Source organism: Amblyomma mixtum, chromosome 4 (assembly GCF_055824585.1).
Source record: "Amblyomma mixtum isolate Tamu chromosome 4, ASM5582458v1, whole genome shotgun sequence".
Taxonomy (NCBI): domain Eukaryota; kingdom Metazoa; phylum Arthropoda; class Arachnida; order Ixodida; family Ixodidae; genus Amblyomma; species Amblyomma mixtum.
Window position 1 is genome coordinate 108,927,488 of NC_143015.1, and position 19,332 is coordinate 108,946,819.

Here is a 19,332-nt window from a genome sequence, read left to right on the forward strand (position 1 = left end):
TACGAGCGAGAAGAACGGGATGTTCACCCGCATAAGTGGCAATGAATTCCTGTTTGTCTTTATGTCGACATAAATGTCCCCACCCACCTTGCCACCCTGGCAGGTAGCAATCGATGGTTGATCACGAGTGTTCGCTCACCGTTGTCAGTGCTAATTACGCATGGAGCCCACATCTCTTGCTCATCACCACAAGGACTTTTAGGCGCGATTCAGTCGTCCACTGACCCAAGAAGCCAGTTATGCTCACTTCCTTTTAAAATGATCCGATTGTAAAACGTCACCGCCAAAGCCAATGAACGCCGACGGCCTATGATTTCAACGTCGCGTTTCTGGCACAACGTTTTCAATGCCAACGCATGGAGCGCACATCTGTCCCTACCACCACACAGCTTTAGGGATGATTGAGGTGTCCACTGTTCCAAGAGGGCAGTTATGCGCCTTCCCTCTGCTTTCTAAGCTCCCGCTCCACTGGAGCTTAAAACGGCACTGAGGTGTCCACTGCTGGTTACGAGAAACAACAGCGACTGGGACGCCGCGAAACGCAGAAACGGGCGCCAAAGAGCTGTGCCCTACAACAGTGAAGGGAGAAAGTGGGTCCACTGAAGCTTCGAAGAGAGTGGGTAGGTCACGTGCGCAACAAAGGTGGCAGTCCTACTTACCAGGAATGGATTCCTTTTCCCCGCGCTACCCACGCTGTCAGGGCGACGCGGGTGGGCTCGTCGGCGTCGTTGCTGACGCCCACGCGACGAATGCATCCCCGCCGCTCAGCGGGGTTTCTTCAGTTTTGTGAGTCGCCCCGTACTTCTGCGGCGAGGAATGTGCGAGCCTGACGAGAGACAGTAGCAGGCACCCTGCAGTTTGACACAGAACAGGTGCGACAGTGTGCCTCTCTTGCCATGGTCAATGTCCTGCATTTTGACACCTTGCAACCACATTAACCCAATGAGCCATGCAGTAAGGTTTGTTTTGTTACATTTGCACGCAAGAATACATTAAGCATTGAGGCCCCGGAAAGAGGTGCAGACGCTCATGATTTTTGGGAGGAGTCATAGAGACGCGACGCGAGCAGAATGACCGACACTAGGGCATAGCGGTGCGAAAGCTCTGCTCGCCAAAAAAAAACTCGACCCTAATTACAAAACGATGGGCTATACTCGAGCTGTTGATTGCATGTGCCAAGGCAAGTGTTACGATATTGAACTCATAGAAAGGAGATGCAAGACATGAACGATACAGTTTGTGACAACCCTGCCAAATAGCGTCAATGTGTGCATGTTCACCAATTTTATACCTTTCCTTCGTAGAAGGTTTTCTACAAGAGAGTATTTATAATGAGCGGGGCAAAATACATACAACTTTTATCAAAAGCTTGCTTACGAGCTGCACCGTGTGGCTCGTATGGCATCCCCAGCGTTGCAACACGGCTGAAGGTGAGGAGATTTCTGGGCTCGTCACAACGATGGGTATGAATCCCACGAATGCTACAGGAGCCCCACTACACAGCTTAGAAGGCAAACCCCTACGCTATAAATTTGTGACAAAGCCTGTGCTTTCTTGGTTCCATTGTTTATTGCGTTGCATTAGTATGTCTTCCGAGTTTTGTCATCTTTCCTCTCCTGTTTAGACAGAAAAAAGGCAGTGATTGGAAACATGTTGCTAGGCATCTCACATTCTATGCTTTTATTATGCGATAGCATAATAATAACCGACGTCGCACCCTGCCAGCAAATATAATGTGAAACTCTGTAAAGTCTATTTGCATGTTATATGTTGTGCGAGATTTAAGGCCATGAGACTGCAGGTCGACAATTAGAGACTCCGTATTAATTTCACCCACATGGGCTTCTCGTCATCCATGTTCCACTGAGGATCATAGTCAGAAGTCGTGTTGTCCGGGATCTAGGCAGCAGGCGGGGTAGAGGTCCTGAAGCCAGTGTACTCCTGCGTATAGTAGATATGCCGACACTACATCGAGAGCTCCACATTCTTGGAACAGCTGTGGCAGCCTTTATGGCAACGCATCTTAGTAGCCAAATTATAGTGGCAATGTATTCTAGACACAATAGCCAAATATTACTATGAAGACCAAATACAGGGAGTACTCAATAGTTTTCTCCAAATTATAGTACAAGTATAATGTAAGCACTATGAACAAATTTTACTGCACACAAAATGCTGAGTGTACTCAGCAGCGTCCTGCCACGCCGCGGTGGCTCAGTGGTTACGGCGCCCGTAACATATAGCGGAGCTCATGGGCGCTTTTGCATTTCTGCGCCATCGAAATGCAGCCGCCGAGTCCGGTATTCGATCGCACTACCTTGGCCTGGATACGACTTACCGCACGTATATGGCCACCAACGTGCCACTGCCCCAAGCTGGTATGCTATATTAGGGGTAAGTTTCACTGAAGTAGCCTGGATACTTATTTGAGAATGTAGTTGCGAGCTTACCTTTGCATTTCAGCAGGAGGCACCGCTGGACACCACTCGGCCGGTAGCCTGAGGGTCCTCGGAAGTACTACGTCAGAAGGAGAGCTCGTGCTCTGCAAAGCGGAAGAAGATTTTGCTCGTATGCAAGCTTATTGATCACTGTCCATGTCTAATTAAGATCACTTTTCCTACTTTTTCCTTGAGCAAACCTTGACTCTGCACTCCAAAGTGTACACTGGAAAGAACCAAGTACCGCTAATTCCGTACAAATATGCACACGCACAAAAAAAAACAGATCACATACTAACTCATATCTCACTGAGCTTCATACTTCGTTCTGGTTGTGTGGTCAGTGAGTATTCTTCAGCAACAACTTCAGCCGGTTTCTTTTCACCCACGATCCAGTGGGGAATGTCTTCGTGCAAAGCCAAAGGTGACTAAATAATTCTGTGGCTGTGATTTTCTAATCTTGGAGCATTTTGGGCTGTGTGTCAAAACTGGCAAGCATTCAATGAAGAGTGACCTTTCGCAGAACATTATATTTTGTGTTCGACTGCCTTGCCCACGCTGTTAGGCACGTTACAGGAGGCCATTGCTCGAAAACAAGACAACTAAGGGCATTTTCACTAAGCTTAGTTCATCAAGCATCCTCTAGACATCGTCTGAAAAATGGTAGAGCATGATATGGTTTGTTATGCTTTTCTGATACTGTTTATAGCATGCGTCTTCAAAACTTTAAAGCGCACTTGGGAGGCAATCGCTCGAACAATGGATGGACAGAAATGTTTGCACTTTAGTACAACAGGAACAGTGTGCAATAACCCTAAGGCAGAGAATGATTTCTCGTTAGATGGAAATATATGGAAGATTACACGATTGCGGTAGCGCGGATGATCGCTAGCTTATTTCCCCGGCACTTTCTCTGCTTATCTTGTAACTCAGGGTTTTGTATAAACCACAATTTTGACTTCTGTCTCTCTTACGGGGGTTTCAGCCTCGCGGCGGAGAACATTGGGAACCTAGTGTCTTTCATGCGAACCTTTTGCTTGCATTGCCTTTTACTTGAAGATAATTTCATGGTGGGTTTTGAGCTCGACCGCCAGCGCTTTGGAGGTTCGTACGGGCGTACGGTTTGGCTTCGTCCAGTGCCTTCTTAAAACAGAGCGATTATCTGCACTCCTGCGGTGGAGTCACCGCACGCTGTGCAATCGACAATACCATGCCATTAATTTAACATCCTATGCACTCGTATCTAATGCGGCCGCCGCGGTGACTCAGTGGCTATGGCACTCCGCTGCTGACGCGAAAGACGCGGGTGCGATGCCACCCGCGGCGGTCGAATTTCGATGGAGGGGAAATTCCAGAGGCCCGTGTACTGTACGATGTCAGTGGATGTTAAAGAAGCCCAGATGGTCGAAATTTCCGGAGCTCTCCAGTACGGCGTCCCTCATTTCGCAGCATTGACCACATTGCTAGGTCGGCATACCTTGAGGGCTAGCAGACTCTTGTTGATCTCGGCGCCCTTCATACGGGTCTGAAGGTTGGCGCTCGACGCGTCGGCACCCCGCTCGTTCCCCGCCAGGTCAATGAGAGAGAACTTGCCGTGCAGACGCCCAGACTTCCTGCAGGGGGCAAGGGAGATCAGCGTGAGAAGCTTGAGCGGGGAGAATCCTTGCGTTTCAGCCAGAGGCACCGTTGGAAACTAGTCGTCCGGTAGCCTGAGGGTCCTCAGAGAGGTACCACATCACAAGGAGAGCCCGTGCTGTGCAAGGACGGGAAGAAGATTTTGGGGAAGCTCAAACGCGCCGTGAGAAAAAAAAAGGTTGAGGCTTAGCTAAGGTTAAGCCTAGTCAGATGCGAAGCATATTGATGGCTAGGCTTGGTATTACATGGCTTTCCTTGGTTGACGTTCATCCCACTCTTCATCGGTCTCTGCGGCACGCTGAAGCTTTCGCTTCTCGTTCAAATCAGCCCTGCTTCTAGGCGGCATCCCAACAGCTGGCCGACTCGTAAGTGCCCGGAGAGCGAGGCAAGCTCAGCTTTATACCGCTGCTGTAGCGTCACGTGGTCAGCTGCAGCGCCTCTGATGTGGAGCCTCCACCGCCGCGGCCGACCGCGCGAGCCGGCAGCCCATCTCTCCTCTGCTTTGACGTCATGTTGTCACGTGGTCAGCTGCCGCGCATCTGATGTGGAGCCTCCACCGCCGCGGCCGACCGCGCGAGCCGGCAGCCCATCTCTCCTCTGCTGTGACGGCATGTTGTCACGTGGTGTCACGTGGTCACGCTAAAGGTCAATGGTAGCTCCACCGCCGCGCTCGACGAGCTGTAGTGTATTATAGTAATATGCTTCGCATAAAAGAATGAACGCTAGCTTGAAAGAAGTGTTTAGTCTGTGTTCGTGTTTCTCTCAGGGCGCGCAGAGTTAAAGTCAGCCAGTTGTGCTTCTTTTCCTCAAATAGAGTGGAGCGCCGAGATCGCGAATAAGGTTGAACTTAGAAAAGCGCAATAAAAAGACAGGGGCAAGAAGAAGAAGAAGCACGCAGGACAAACGCTTGTGTCCTGCGTGCAGGACAAGCACGCAGGAGAAGCGTTTGTCCTGCGTGCTTCTTCTTCTTCTTGTCCCTGTCTTTTTATTGAGCTTTTCTAAGTTCAACATGTATTACCAACTCGCCCAACTTTCTGCATTTCGCGAATAAGGCTAGAGTAAGAACCTCATTAATGCGAAAGGATTGGATGGCTATGCTGACGCCTGAGGTGTCCGCAGATTGGGTCACCGGAACTTTTCCCTGTGACCTCACCAGGCATCTGAGGTCATCAGTCAATATACGTAATGATCGAGACAGAATCAAAATGCAAGAAAATTGTCGTCTAGGTGGAAATCGAACCGGGGCCTCCGGCGTGAGAGAAGACGTGACAAGATGACGCAGAATTTAGGGAATGAAGACTTAACACCCGAGCTAAGTCACGATCGCTGCCACGTTTAGATAGGAGAGAGGAGGAACGACGGAAACAGGAGTGTGGCGCAAAACCGCGACCGCCGAAGCGATGATGCTGGCTTGAGCAACATACATAAGAATGAGATGATAGTCAAAAGGTGCGGACTTGCTTAAAGGGCCACGGTAGATTTTCAGACTACTTTTCTAACTCATTACATACATTGAGCACTTTGTTGCGCCACGCAGAAACTGCGTTGACGGAGAACAAGGCAGAAGACGCGCGACGGACGTTCGCTTGGCTGCCTACTCCGTTCCCCGTAGTCGGCCCGAGAATTCATCTGTAAATAAGCCAATTCCATCCACAACAATGTTCGGTGGAGATCGGCTGGGCGTGCCGTCCTGGATCTCCTGGCCCTTCGCGCATCTTCAGCATTGCCCTCATCCAATGGCGCCTGCCAATTCAAAATGTTTATGGGGGTTTAACGTCTCAAAGTGACTAAGGCTATTAGGGACGCCGTAGTGAATGGCACCGGATATTTCGACCACCTGGTGTTCTTTAACGTGCACTGACATCGCACAGTGTGCAGGCCTCTAGAATTTGGCCTCAATAAAAATTGCACCGCCTCGGCCGACATCGCATCCACATCTGGAGGGAGGAAGAGAGGAAAGGTCAAGGCATTGACATTTCCACTTTTAAGCAGACAAGTGCATTAGAGTAATTTTTCGACTTTTACGACCACATTTCGTCACAGGCCGTTCATTATATAGTGATCTGCTTGCTAGCGGGTTTGTACGCATGGTCAGGAACCAGCGATTCTGATGGAATGCGAAGGTCAATTAGCATTCTCCCTTACCTGCGGCAGCGCTTCGCCGTCTCCTGCCCCATCCAGGCGGTCGGGACGAGGGGCATGCTGGCGTTGAGGACGTCGCAGACACCCACACGACGAGTGACTCATCACGTGGCTCAGGCTCCTTCGGTTTTTGGCCTGCCTCGCAGTCAGTCCTTGCTGCTTCAGGAAGAAAAGAGAAAACGCATACAGCGGATAGCCTTAGCACAGCCCACACTGCCACCACTCGCACCTGTCGGCGGCCGTGACACGCATGCGCACCTGGGCCCGAGAGGCTCCAGGTTCATCCTCATGTGGAGTGCATGCGCCGGTCGACACCATTGTGCAAGAGCGACGACGTAGGAAATCAAGCCGTTCTGTCAGCGATCGCACCGGTGGGGCCATCTCGTTTGTTCACCTCGCATATTGCTCGAAGACTCCACCGAAGACTTGAAGTACAGTGAAGTTTTGGCCAAACTACGTTTATTGTGGTCATCGATAAAGCAGATGAAAAAGCGTCTTCAAACCTTTTGCAAAACAACCCGACTCCCCTCCCTAACCGAATCTCCAAGGCCGAAAAACAAGATGGCGCCACTGGTGCGATCGCTGACAGAGCGGTTTAATTTCCTTCGGCGTCCCCGCAGACGATGTGAATATGTGACTTCTGATGGAATCAGGTAAGTAACCCAAAAAAACGTGGTATAAAATAATTTTGCCGCTCAAATGCCATTTCTGTGCGAAATTTGCGCTCAATGTGCCCGTGTAGCTAGAATGTCTGGGGCGTGCGTTTATTCGCGCAACACGTTGTGCATGGCAACCGACGTGCCACTGCGCCAAGCTGTTATGCTAGTTTAGCGGCAAGTTTCACTGAAGTGGCCTGGATACTTATTTGAGGATATAGGAGGTATTCACTGAGGCCGCGCAACCAGACGGCGCGAGCGTCGTCGCGGCAAGCGCACCATGTTTGCGGTCGTTTCAGGCCAGCTCGCGCAGTGTCACGGTGCGCCGTGAGGTACCCGGCCTGAACTGTTAGGGATCCGTAACATATTAGTACGTTGTTGAATACGTCAGCGACCACTTATCTTTGCTGAGCGCGTATTGTGCATGAAGTTTGCAGCAGAATTCTTCTGCGCCGTCATATATCCGAGCTGCCTCAACTCGGCAGCAAAACTGGCTGGCTGCGCTGCACGCAGGAATGTACACGACTTGCAGCTTTTAATATCAATTGATAACTGTCAGCTAGTCATGCAGGGCACATCGCGGATAAACAGCACGATTAATTACCGAAATTACAAAACTGCCGCCGCAGAAATTGATAATTCAAGCGCCTGTAGTCCGCGAACTCAGATGAGTGTGATGAGCCGACTCGGTGGTACAACACTGTTCAGAATTCGATGTGCTGGCGTGTGAACCCGTTGTTTGGCGAAATTTCGTATGGCTGATTTAGAATCCGAGAATATGTATTTGGCATTTGTTTGAGTAATGGCCAGGGCTATAGCTGCTTCTTCAGCCTCGACGGGATGTTGAACGCGATTGAGAGTAAGGGATGAGCAAGGATTATGATTGCAGTTAAGTACCGTGATTGCATAGGCTGAGGTGGTAGAATATTCTGCAGCATCTACGTATGTGACTGCTCGATCCCTAGCGTAGTGCTTATGTAGGGCTGTTGCCCGAGCTGTGCGACGATCTTTGTCATGCTCAAGATGAGTGTTTCTAGGCAGAGGTAGAATATAAAGATTTTTTGCAAGGTCTAGAGAAATGTTATGCTGATCCGAAATTTGGTGGTCGAGGGTGATTTTGAGTCTTTTCAGAAGATTCTGTCCGGTAGGTGTTCGAGGTAGGCGATAGTATTGCCCCGTGAGGTGGGCTTCAATTAGTTCTGCCAGGGTGTTATGCACGCCTAGTTTGAGGAATTTGCTCGTGGGGGTTGAATTCGGGAGGTGAAGGGCAGCCTTATATACACCCCTGATCATTCTATCTATCTGCTCCTGCTCTGTCCGAGTCAGATACAGATAGGGGACAGTATAAATGAGTTTGCTGATACAGAAGGCTTGAACGAGACGTCGCGTGTCTGCCTCCCTCATGCCTCGGTGTTTATTATTAATTATGATCGCAGTCGTATTCTGGACAGTGTGGCGGAGTGATTTAATGGTGGTCGTGTTGAAGCCGTCATTCGTGATGAGCATACCCAAAACCCTAATGACGGGTTTAATTGGAATTGGAATGTCTTCAAGTTTGATAACAATTTGTGGCGGATCAGGATCCGGGTATCGGGGTCTGATTAGAAGGAGTTCTGATTTGGCAGGGGAACATGCCAGGCCTATACTTTGTGCATATTTTTGGACCGCGTTTGTTGCATTTTGTAATGTTTCCTCTATTTCACCGCAGTTTCCAGCGCTCGTCCAGACGGTGATATCATCCGCATAGATGGAGTGATAGAGGCGGGGGATTTTAGACAAGATTTGAGCAAGAGGGATGAGCGTGTTGTTGAACAAAAATGGTGAGAGAACTGCACCTTGTGGCGTACCACGGCTGCCTAGTGGGAAGGTAGGAGATGTGACTGATCCGATTTGGAACTCCGCGGTCCTGCCCGTAAGGAAAGCTGTCACATATGCATAGGTGCGTTCTCCCACGTGCAGGGAGCTCAAAGCTTGTAAAATGGCTGAATGTTGCACATTATCGAATGCTTTGGTTAAATCTAAAGCAAGAAGTGCTTTGGTGAGGTGAGGAATCAAAGGATCAAGTATTTCTTCCTTGATCTGTAGCTTGACATCCTGTGTTGAAAGGTGGGATCTGAAACCGAACATGGTATGGGGGTAGATGTTGTTCTCTTCCATGTGTCGGATGAGACGGTTTAGGACAACATGCTCCATGAGCTTGCCCGCACATGAAGTTAGAGATATGGGCCGAAGATTTTGCAGGTCTAGCGGTTTGCCTGGTTTAGGTATAAAGGTAATTCTGGCATGCTTCCACTGTTCTGGGAGCGAGCCAGCTTCCCAATGCTGATTCATAAATTCTGTGAAGGCCGCGACAGTTTTGCCATCCAGATTTCTCAGAGCCTTATTGGTGACTTGATCTGCACCTGGTGCTGAAGTGGTCCTGAGCTGCTGTAAAGCTGCCCAAACCTCTGCCTCGGGTATAGGGGCATCGAGTTGAGAGTTACAAGATCCCTCATATTGTACAGGGGTTAGTTGAGGGGTGTCTGGGAAGTATTTATCTCTAAGTATTTGAATAATGTCCTGACCTTGTTGTTGTGCGGAATGAACTGAACAGTGTTGTACCAACGAGTCGGCTCATCTCACTCATCTGGGTTCCTGCGCATTGCGGACACCCGGGGAATACGGCCGCACACAATCACGACCGAGGACTCGTCAACCGGGCGGTGGACGGCCTCCCCTCCTTCCGCAGTGCTAGGGAACGCATGATGACGTACCATGAAGTCACGCTTCACTACCGGGGTTCCCGACTAGTTTACTCCCCTCCCCATAAATCGCTAAATAAGGCCGAGCAAGTCGTTTGGCGACGCATTCAGACAGGCACTTTTCCGAACCCTTACCTGTATTCCCTCATGCACCCAGGGGACTACCATCCGTCCTGCAAATTATGCCAACACCCTAAGGCGGATGTTCATCACATACTTAGGGCTTGCCCTAATACTCCAACTCCCCCTTTTCTGAGACTCGACGACCAGGAGAGATGGGAGGCCGTGCTGCACAGCTCACAGCCGGAGGTTCAGCTCCGGATGGTGACCTGGGCCACAGAGGTCGCCAGGGCCCATGGGCTCCTGGCCACCTAGCGCGACCGCGAGGGCCCACCTGTTCCGGCAACCCCCTTATCCTTATCCCCACCCTCACTGGCTTCCTTTCAAGGGTTGCTTAATAAAAGTTTTTTCCTCCTCCTCCTCCTCCGCGAACTGCTGACGCTTCTCAGACGGTCTTTCAGCAGAAAGGCAAAGCGTCATAGCTGCCTTATTTACACGACAGAACGGTGAAACAAATACTGCCACGCGCTCGCAGCACGAACGGCAGACACAGCGAGAATGTTTTGCAGTTTTGATTGTAGCTACGTAGCGCTGCTTCGTATGCACAAGACGTCTAGCGCTTTCGCAGCAACGCAGTGTGCAGCCATTCCGCTAGATTCAGTAGTAACACGTCACTTTCAGCAGATGGAGATGACAAGTTAAGCTACAGCTAAGTGAAGAGACCCTTCGAATTACTCACCTCTTCAAAAACGGCACTTCGGCCGTCGGCACCGCGGACGTCAGCACCCTCAGCACGGCTCTTGGACTCACCCGCATGTCAAGTAATTGCACCCTTTCATAGGTTTATATCCTTTAATTCCTTGGCCTGCCAGCAAACATAAGCCGTGCACAAGGTGGGCCTCGATACCGGTGAATTCAACGCGCGGCAGCAGTCCTGTACGTCGCACACTGCGCCGGCGCCTCCGCTTTCTTACGCGCCGACCTTTTCACAAAGTGGAACCTTTTGAGCGTGGCCGCTCTTTTCTGCTTTGCGCAGTTCCCGGAACACCCTCTCAGTAACGCGGTGTTACAGGCCGGACAGTAATTATCTATGGCGAGACGCGAAATACACTCACATCTCACACATCACCGGCTATTTAACGCTGCGGCTGGCTGCGGCGGCCGCGCGCGCGACCACCAACATGGCGAATGCCGCGCCGGCCGCTAGCGCCCCTTGCCGATGACGTCATGTGAACACCTCCTATAGCTGCGAGCTCACCCTTGCATTTCAGCCAGAGGCACCGCTGGACACCACTCGTCCGGTAGCCTGAGGGTCCTCAGGAAAGTACCACATCACAAGGAGAGCCTGTGCTGTGGAAGGAGAAAAGACGATTTTGCATATAAGTGACGTACAAGCGCTTATGCAAGCTTACTCAAGACTGACCATGTCGAATTAAAGTCGCTTTTCGCATGGGGAAATCTTGTCTCTGTGCTCCTCAATGTACGCTGGAAGTTACTAACTAGCACTAAATCTGTACAAATATGCACACACACAAAAAAAGCACAAACCACGCACTGACTCATATCTCACTCTATATTTCATTCTGGTTGTGTGATCAGTAAGTATTCTTCAGAAAAAAATTCAGCCTGTTTCTTTTCACCCACGCTCCAGCGGTGAATGTCTTCGTGCGACGCCAATGGTGACAAAATAATTCTGCGGCTGTGATTTTCTAATTTTGGAGTGCTTGAAAAAATTCAGAAGCATTGAACGAAGAGTTACCTTTCGCAGAACATTATATTTTGTGTTAACACATCCGTGCCCGCACTGATATGCACGTTACCGGAGCCATTGTTCGAAAACTAGCCCACTAAGGGTGCCTACACAAAGCTTAATTTATCAAGCATCCTCAAGACGACGTTTCAAAAATGGAATAGCATTGTACGGTATGGTATGCAATGTGTTGCCGCTTTTAGCATGAGACTTCAAAACGTGCTATGTAGACGTCGTATTTGCGAGGAAATGAAACGAACAATGCATGAACGGCAAATATTTGCAATTTAATGCATCAAGAAGTGTGTGCAATAACTCTAAGGCAACGAAGAACTGTTTGTTCGAAAGAAATACATGTTTGCGAAAGATTACATGTTTGCTGCAACGCTGTTTCCGAGTGATTTTATTTCTCCGGTTACTGATCTTGTGTTTCAGGGTTTTATAAAACTTCCAAAATTTCATTTGTGTGTCTCTCACGGGAGGTTTCAGCCTCCCGTGCGAGAATGTGAGGATCCTAGCGTCTTTTACGCAAATCTTTTGCTTGCAGTGTCTTTTGCTTCTTGAGGAGCATATTTCGTGGTCGGCTTGAACCTCAACCGCCAGCGCTTTGAAGGTTTGTACGGATGTTACTTTTGGCTTCGGCCAGTGCCTCCTGAAAAAAAAATTGACTGTGGCTTAGCTAAGGTTAAGCCTGGATATCTCGAAGCGAAAAGCTCTCGCTGCTTTTCAGTCAACTCCCAAGCTACCACTTCTGGATCGGTGTTTCTGCGCCCTCCGACTGTTGCTTCTCCTTCCATGGCAAGTGTCTGCGCCTGTTGTATGGGCAAGCGCGCCTTATATACCCCTGCTTTCAAATCAGCACTGCGCACGGCTGCGGCGAAAGGTGAAACAGCTGCTCGTTTAGCTCTGGCGTTTTCATTCTTTCTTCGAAACCGCTCGATGTCTCCCGAATTATAGTCTTCGTTCACCTGGACACTCTCAGTTGACGCAGCCAAACGCCGCAATTCAGCGTCGTTTTGCCGTCGTTTAGCAAGGCATGCCTCTCGTGCTTCTGGTGTTTCAGTCGCTTGTCTAGCCTTGCACTTTTCATATGCTCGCTGCTTGTGAGAGAACTCCCTCGCTACCTCTTCTGGGTCTTCTTTTCCTCCTTCCATGGCGAATGTCAGCGCCTCTTCTACGGCCGCCCCCGCCGCTCACGCGTTATCGCAACGCCTTGCGAAAGAACCTTCTCTTGGGACTACTTGTGACTGCGGCGGAGGCCGCGCGGCAGCGGCGAAAGGTAAACCGGTGGCGAAGAGGAGAACAGAGGGGGTGCCGAGGAGGAGGAAGGGCGCGCCGCGGCGGCGCCCATGGGCGGCCCACGCGAAGCGCGATGTTGACGAGCCTAGTGAAGCTTTTCGCTTCGAAAGAGTGATCGTCTGCACTCTTGCGGTAGCGTCACCGCACGCTGCCCGGTCGATAATGCTATGCCATTGATTTAGCACCCAGTATTGTAGTATCGACAGGGGCGAGGAGTGGATATGCCGTTCGCGTCCCGCGAAAAACACGAGAATTTCGAAGCATAATAGTGTAACAAATGTGTTACAGAGTGTTTCAGGGCTAACATTCCTTAGGGTATTCATAAACGCCCTTATGGTGTCCATTAACACACTCACACCATAAGGGTGTTCACTAGCTCTCTTAAGGAGTTGGTGAACTCCTTCCAAGGGTGTTTGTCCCCGTACCAAGCGAACGCTGCGTTGTAACGATATTTCAGTACTGTGTTTCTTTACGCTGTGTACCTGCTGGGTACCCCTGCTGTGCTGCTCGCGCTCTACCTCCTCTAGCTGCTACCCCTGCTCCCACCAGCTGTGTACAAGCGCTTCGCTTGGCGTTAACACCCGCCACTACTATGCGTAGCCCGAGAACTGTAAAAACGGAAGATAGCATTTGTGAGATAAGCGAGTACTTTAGGGGACGCTCGGAAAAATTTGTCAAACCGAAGCTCATAAAAAGGCCGCCATTATCATGCGTTGCGGATAGCATAAAATCGGACCACTTGCCACAAGAAGGTGTTGGTCGCTCCCCTAGTTGTGGCGTTTCATTTCCTCCAGAAAGAGCAGTCAGCGGGCACGCCTTCCAAGCGTGTGCCGTTAGCGACACGAACGCCGATCGCAAGGATTTAAAGCGCTTCGAACCAACACACGCGACGAGGGACCACCATTTGCTTCAGGGCGTCTGCTGCTATGCCACAGCTGAGACGTAGCGCTGCAAGTCCGCGACAGACGATGCGGACTTTCCGTTTATGTTAACGAACCCACCAGAGTGCTATGGGAAGTTTATCGGCAAATGCCAAACGTTCCCTCTTTGTCGCACAGCGTAAACGCACGCGGCGGGATCTTTTGTGTACGGAATATGCGTTCGTGCCCAGGATGTGTGTGCAGAATTTAGGCAAGATAGCCATGCCTAAAATTTCTAAATACTTCCGCACAGTACCACAGTAGGATTTCCAAGCCCCATTTAAGCCACCAGGCTTTAAATGCACGCAATCCGTATACTGTTCACTCTCAGCGGGTCAGGCTTGACGAATGTTCTTGGTCAAATACCTTCTTGATGTCCCGTAAGCGGTGAATTTCCTAACTGATCAATAAGCCACCAGGTGCACGCCTCGTCTACTACAGACACTTTTCAAACACTTCTAACAGCAGAAATGGTTCTCTAAGAACCGCAGAACATTGTCACTACTAGTTTTTGGACGTACCGTCTTTGTCAAAAGTACCCAGGCTGCAAGGTTTGCTTCTAGCTTGTATAGTGGAGCCCTTGTGGCTTTCCTGAAGATCAAAACTGGTTGGGAGGTAAGAAGACTCACAGTCCTTACCTTTAACGACCATTTCAGCTTCAGGGAAGCTGTAAGGGCTCCACTGTACAAGCTAGAAGCAAACCTTGCGGCCTGGTTATTTTTGACAAAGACTGTACAACCCTCTACGCGAAGAGGCATCCTAGGAAAAGCAAAATTTCGTTGCAGCTGGCCTTTGGACCAGCGGTCTAAAAAGACAAGCTATTCCAATTAGCTTGGTAGAGGAATAAGTGGGACTTATCGGCTCACCACATTAGTTAGTGAAAGCTCACTGGCATTATCGGCCGAGAGGTCCGGAGCTACAGGCTCATTCTGACGTTTCACAGGAGACCGGCTGTTTTGGAGCCCCTACGCTCACGTGAATGCGGTACCAGTTAGACCGCGTTTCACGCAAATTTCACGGACTCGAGGACCCGCTTACACGAAGCGAGCAAGACTGTCCAGTTCACAGTCTAACCTTATTCGCTGTCGAGACCCTACACTAAATTTGAGTGAAGGAAAGGCGTAGTACTGGCTGACTTTGTCGGCGGACACCTGAACTGCGTAGTGACAAAAAAAAAGCAGTCAAGTCACGTGGCTCTGTGCCGGCGGCAGCAGCGACAGCGGCGATAGCGCGCGGCAAGGTGCGCCAGCTGTAGTGAGGTCACTCGCTCCTCGCGCATGCGCAGTATGCCTACGGAGAGAGCACGCGAAACGGCGAGACTGTAGCCAATGTAGCGCACGCTACAAAAAAGGGGCTGAAACGCGGCTGCAACGGTAGGGACTGAAATATCGTTCCTTGCGGTTCGAGTGCAGGGCGGTGCTGGAAAGCAATATGCACAAATAGAGACGCATGCCTGATTAAGAGCGTTGATCTGCAACATAGTCTGCCCCTGTCAATCCTTCGCGGCACAGACCCGGGCACACTTGCTTGAAGCGAATTACACAGCCTAGTTCCCAGTTCAGGCTTATTCGCAGTTTTTACCACGTTGGTAGAAAGTGGTCTAGACTATCAGCTGGAATTGGGGGCGGGAGAGGCGCATAACAGGTCCACTTTGACGTAGAACACCTCAAACACGCCGATAGAAAAAAGCACGAGCACTGGCTGGAAACAAGCGTTTAGCCGGCGCGGTTGAGGTGACCACAGGCACAGGCAAATTAGCCAGTTTTTATGCGAAGCATACTAAAAAAGCCCAACCCAGCTCCTCGAGCGCGGCGGTGTCGTTACCATTGACCATCCGTGACCTCCATGTCATACCAGGTGATGCGTGACGTCACAGCAGATGAAAAACGGGGGCCCAACTCGCGCCGTCGCGCGAGGCGTCGCGACCAAGGATGACCACGTGGTGCGTGACGTCACAGCAGATGAGAAACGGGGGCTTAGCTCGCGCCGTCGCGCGAGGCGTCGCGAGCAAGGAGGACCACGTGATGCGTGACGTAACGACATAGGAGAAACGGGGCCCCAGATCGCGCCGTCGCGCGAGGCGTCGCGACCAATGTGTTTCCTGCTTCTGCCGCTAGGTGCGCTGTAGTGAACACGTGATGCTGGAGCGGCGGTATACAAGGGGGTGCGCCTGCCTCTGCTGGGCGTACACGGGATAGAGATGCCTCCTGGAGGCAGGGCTGCTCGTTGCAATGAGAAGCAAAAGTTGCGGCGTGCTACAGAGACTGATGAAGAGCGTGAAGAACGTCTAGCCAAGCGGCCTGCTCGATATGCAACTCGGCGACAATATGCTTCGCATCTGACTAGCCTTAACCTAAGCTAAGCTTCAGCCATTTTTTTTCCTTCCCTTAAATCCAGCGGAGCGTTCAACTGCGAATAAGGCTAGATTAGGAATCTCACTCGCGGTCTAAACACTCGCTTGGTTTTCAGGAAAGGATAGAAGCATTCCTAGCTCACTTTGCAAGTGAGGACACTTCAGCCGCGCAGTGAGAAAATGCGAAAGTAGACCGCGTGACGTTGCGCGTAATGGGATGTTGCTCCGTTTCCACTAATCCACCCAGGCTTCACGTGCAAATAAACCCATTCCATCCGCAACAATATTCAGTGGAGGTCGGCTGGGTACGCCGTCCTGGATCCCATGTCCCTTAGCGCGTCTTCAGCTTCGTCCTCATCCAACGCAGTTGCTCCGTGGCGCATACCAATTTTTAAAAAAATGGGAAAAACAGCGAGTTTCGATGGGTCTTTAGCATGTGATGTCACATAGTCAAGGTTTCCCTCAGAAATATTCAAATTTTCTGCGCAAGCAGAAATCCGATAGGCTCCAAAATCTGGCACAACTGATCAGAAGACTTGGAAGAACCGGACGTGAAATGTTCAGTAAAATGCTTGGATGTCGAAAAAGCAAACTTGGAGAGAAAAGGAGGGAAAAGACGTAGTAGTATCTCACCAATCGCAAGTGTAATCGGTTTGAATACATATTACGTGATCGGGTATACAGCTCGCTCCGTGAAAAAGCCGTCGGTGTCGTAGTAGCTGCGAATGTGCACACCGCGCGTCGGAAAAAAATCATGCCAACCGTTTGCCGCAAAATGATCCGGACGTTGCCACACGATTCAGCGCTTTGTGGAGCATCAACTTACTTGCGAAGTTTGAGCGTAGCTTGCGCCAGGAATTCGAACTGGCGACCTATAATCGGAGGTGTGGGAATCGACCGAGATATGAGAGAGAGATTGCATCATTTCCTTTCCTCAAATCCAATTTTCGGTTGGTTGGATGGTTTATGGGGTTTAACGTCCTAAAGCGACTAAGGCTATGAGAGACGCCGTAGTGGAGGGCTCCGGAAATTTCGACCACCTGGGGTTCTTTTACGTGCACTGACATCGCACAGTACACGGGCGTCTAGAATTTCTCCTCCAAAGACATTCAACGCCGCGGTCGGGATCGAACCCGCGTCTTTCGGCAGCCGAGCACCATAACCACTGAGCCACCGCGGCGGCTCAAATAAAAAAAAAATCAAATCCAATTTTTATTATTACGGCACCTCTTCATCTGCTTTCACTCACCTTCGTCCCTTAACTTATGGTGCCGTTCAGGTGTCCAACGAGATCTGAGAAAATTACTGCGCCATTTCCTTTCCTCAAAAAATGCGTTGCGTTCAAAGTTGTTTCCAAAGAACGAGGCGTCGCGGCGAACGGGCGATGCCGTTACGTGGACTCCCTGAGAGCGCTGCAACGCGCTGTCGCGTTTCACTCCCGAAGGCGGAGCTTAAGGATCCTTCAATTTTTTTCTCCAGCACACCCACACAGTGCAGCGCTAGTGTATCTTCTTCAGCTTAATAAGCTGGTCGCGGTCTCGTTCCTCACGGAGTGCATACATGTTCCTTTCCCGCACCTTGTCTCCGCTGGGGGGATGAGGACACCGGCTGGTGCGTCCGCCCAGCTGACACCCACGCGGCGAAAGCGCTGCAGACGCTCAGTGCGGTTGTTAAGCCTCCAGATTGCTCCGCATCCTTCAGCGACGCTGGGATCGCACGAGCCTGACGAGAGACGGGACCAGCCGCCTGCAGGTTAAAAAGAAATCGCGATCAGCAATGATCATGAGACAGATGCAGGCGTATCCCTTCACTGGCAATGTTAAGTCCCTGCCTTCGTCCAGGCAAGTCCGGAGGGTTTGATTTGTACACGGCCGTTGTCTAAACTTCGGTCACTCTATTAATATGAACGCATTATTATACGCCTTATCGGTAACGAAACCCGGCGTCAGCGTTGGCCAACAGCAGTGGCCCGAAGAATCCCAGATGTCGTCACCGCGGTATCAAAGAAGAGCGGTCTTGCGCAGGTGCGGGGCAATGAACCCAAGGCCTTCAGACTGTGAGGAGAGCCGCTATTCATAGGCAATGAAATCGCGCTGCGTATTGATGAACAAAACAACCTATTGTATGCGTTGCCTTACGACTGCATGCTAGTGGTCATTAGAAAAGAAAGCAAAAATGAAAATCGAAAAACTATATGCGTTCCCACTCAAGACAAGTCTTACGCGCCTTAACTTTTATAATTTACAATGCCGGTCGTCATGGTCTCCTGAAGTACAGGCGGCGATACGTGCTTACACAAAGGGGTTAGAGGCCCGAACATTGGTTATCCATGATGGCGCTTCGTGCCTGCTGCGGTCATTCTGCACGGCTTCAGCAGTACTCCTGCCAGCAAGACGTAGAAGGGTTTCGGAATAGAAGAACCCAGCGCCTCATCTGATAGGCAACGGTGGCTGTATGCAGCCGCACATAGAGGCGATGATCAAGGCTGCTGACAGCAGCGCTAAGGCCGCTGAAGAAAATGACGGCTAAGTGGGTGTAATCCTTCCAGAAATGTGCCGCACGGATCCTGCAGACACAGCGGCTCTTCTGCGAAGCGTCCTATGCTGCCGCCCATTCCGCTGCAACGGTTGTGTACCGGCACGCCATATACAGAACATCTGCGACGCGCCCCTGATTCTGGCACGAACACATTACTGAAGATCTGTCACGGATTCTTCGCCGTGGATTCGCCGTGGCCCCCTATTTCCGCTTTCATAATTTCGTTCCAACTCCTCTTACAACTACACCCGTAATGTAGCAAAACAGTCAACTTACAAAATTTCACCCTTCAATTGTGATTTAATTTATATTAAAGCGCTCGAAAGCAGATACAACGAGAGTTGTATTTGACCCGTGGTAGTGGGAGCTTCTATGCACCTAAACCCCATCCGAGACGGCGGCTCTCTTTGCTTTAAGGAGCCACATAACGCGCTGAGATTATGCTAATGAAAATGTCCTGATATTTTTATGCTAATATGCGTTGTAACACAACTGCCCTGAGATGAAAAAAACCACTCTTCAGAGCTTTTACGACGCCAGACGCCGATTAATACCAGCGTCCGCACTACGTGATGAAGCACCCAAACGAAGAAGCGATCAGTGAGGCTCGCGTCTCTCACAGCTCCATGTCGTCAATATTACGTCGCCATGCGTGTGTGAGTGTCGGTTGCTTGGGCACCGATTATAGGTAGACACCTGAACTAATTCTTGTGGCAAAGGTTGGTTTATTAGTTTATTGGGGTTTAACGTCCCAAAGCGACTCAGGCTATGAGGGACGCCGTAGTGAAAGGCTCCGGAAA

The 19,332-nt window shown here is 50.5% G+C and overlaps 2 protein-coding genes across 3 annotated transcripts in view; both read right to left on the reverse strand.

Moving 5' to 3' along the window:
* Nucleotides 1-19,332, reverse strand: part of LOC149347796 (uncharacterized) — a 167,148-nt gene that overhangs the window by 108,121 nt on the left and 39,695 nt on the right. The window lies entirely within an intron of this gene.
* On the reverse strand, nt 697-6,609 carry LOC149347799 (uncharacterized). The gene is made up of 4 exons (XM_089586042.1): nt 6,219-6,609; nt 3,916-4,051; nt 2,451-2,542; nt 697-826 (listed from the first exon to the last, which is right to left on the reverse strand). Exons 1-4 carry the CDS (start codon nt 6,272-6,274, stop codon nt 697-699), a joined length of 414 nt encoding a protein of 137 aa, XP_089442168.1. The 5' UTR covers nt 6,275-6,609.